This window comes from Nematolebias whitei, chromosome 15, assembly GCF_014905685.2.
Source record: "Nematolebias whitei isolate Nwh7 chromosome 15, NemWhi1, whole genome shotgun sequence".
Classification (NCBI taxonomy): domain Eukaryota; kingdom Metazoa; phylum Chordata; class Actinopteri; order Cyprinodontiformes; family Rivulidae; genus Nematolebias; species Nematolebias whitei.
In genome coordinates this window covers 21,921,891-21,922,925 of record NC_056512.1, presented here as the reverse complement: position 1 = coordinate 21,922,925, position 1,035 = coordinate 21,921,891, and the positions used below count along the sequence as shown (strand labels likewise).

Sequence of the window (1,035 nt, the reverse complement as noted above, 5' to 3'; positions counted from 1 at the left end):
AGAAGCTCTTTTTATACCCAATCATGTTGTCAATTGACCTAATTAGTGTTAATTGGTCTTCCAGCTGTTCGTTATATGCTCAATTTCCTTTTTCCAGCCACTTATTGCTTCTTGTCCTAACTTTTTTGGGATTTGTTGACACTGTGAATTTTTGAATCAACATATTTTTCCTTTAAAATGTTACATTTACTCAGATTAAACTTTTGATCTGTCATCTATGTTATATTACGAATAAAATATTGACATTTGCCATCTCCACATCATTGCATTCAGTTTTTATTCACAATTTTTATAGTGTCCCAACTTTTTTGGAATCCGGTTTGTGTGTATATATATATATATATATATATATAGCAATAAAGACTGGGAGCAGTTACTACTTCCAGTTCCTGCTTTTGAACTCTGATTTGTTGATATTTAATGAGCAGTTTAACACTTCATTTGTGCATCAGCTGATACCTTGTAGCCCAAAGAGCACATAATTCTTTGAAAGGCTTGCAAAGGTTTACAATAAAATATAAAAAAATTATTAACTTACTTCTCAGCATCATGCAGAATTTCCCCCTTTACTTTCAGCTTGTCACCTGTTCTCAGGCTCACATTCTTCATTTCAAGTGTCTGAAAAAAGAATTGTGATGTTTAGGGTTTTAAACAATATTGTTAAAATGATGTTAGTCATTGGTGCTCACTCAAATATATTATTTGCAAACTTTTTGATTTTTGCAAATGAAAGGTCACAAGGTGCAAATCATCTAGGATATAAAAATACAACATAACACAAAAGCACGCACAGATTTGAACTTACCATGCTCATACTGGATGCTACTCAACAGCTGTGGAAGAGGCAGGAAAATTTACTGTTACACACAGACTGCTTTACTTCCTGGGAGACAAAAAGTAGGTGGTGTGACAGTCAATGTTCACATTTTTATTCTATGACACAAGATTATCACATGACATGACTTTTAACACTGACAATATGACTCAACATCACTATCATCATCATCATCCTGACTGTCACAAAAGGACGTTTTA

The 1,035-nt window shown here is 33.1% G+C and overlaps 1 protein-coding gene across 1 annotated transcript in view; it reads right to left on the bottom strand.

Annotated features, from left to right (window-relative positions):
- The window catches only part of LOC119421540 (galectin-1-like), a 14,933-nt gene extending 14,100 nt beyond the window's left edge, over positions 1–833 (bottom strand). Inside the window, exons 1-2 of the mRNA XM_037688886.1 lie at positions 806–833; positions 539–618 (exon numbers count right to left, since the gene is read on the bottom strand). Coding sequence (XP_037544814.1) covers positions 539–618; positions 806–814 — 89 coding nt within the window. The 5' untranslated portion in view covers positions 815–833. The remainder of the gene's footprint in view (positions 1–538; positions 619–805) is intronic.
- Between the last annotated feature and the right edge of the window lie 202 nt (positions 834–1,035).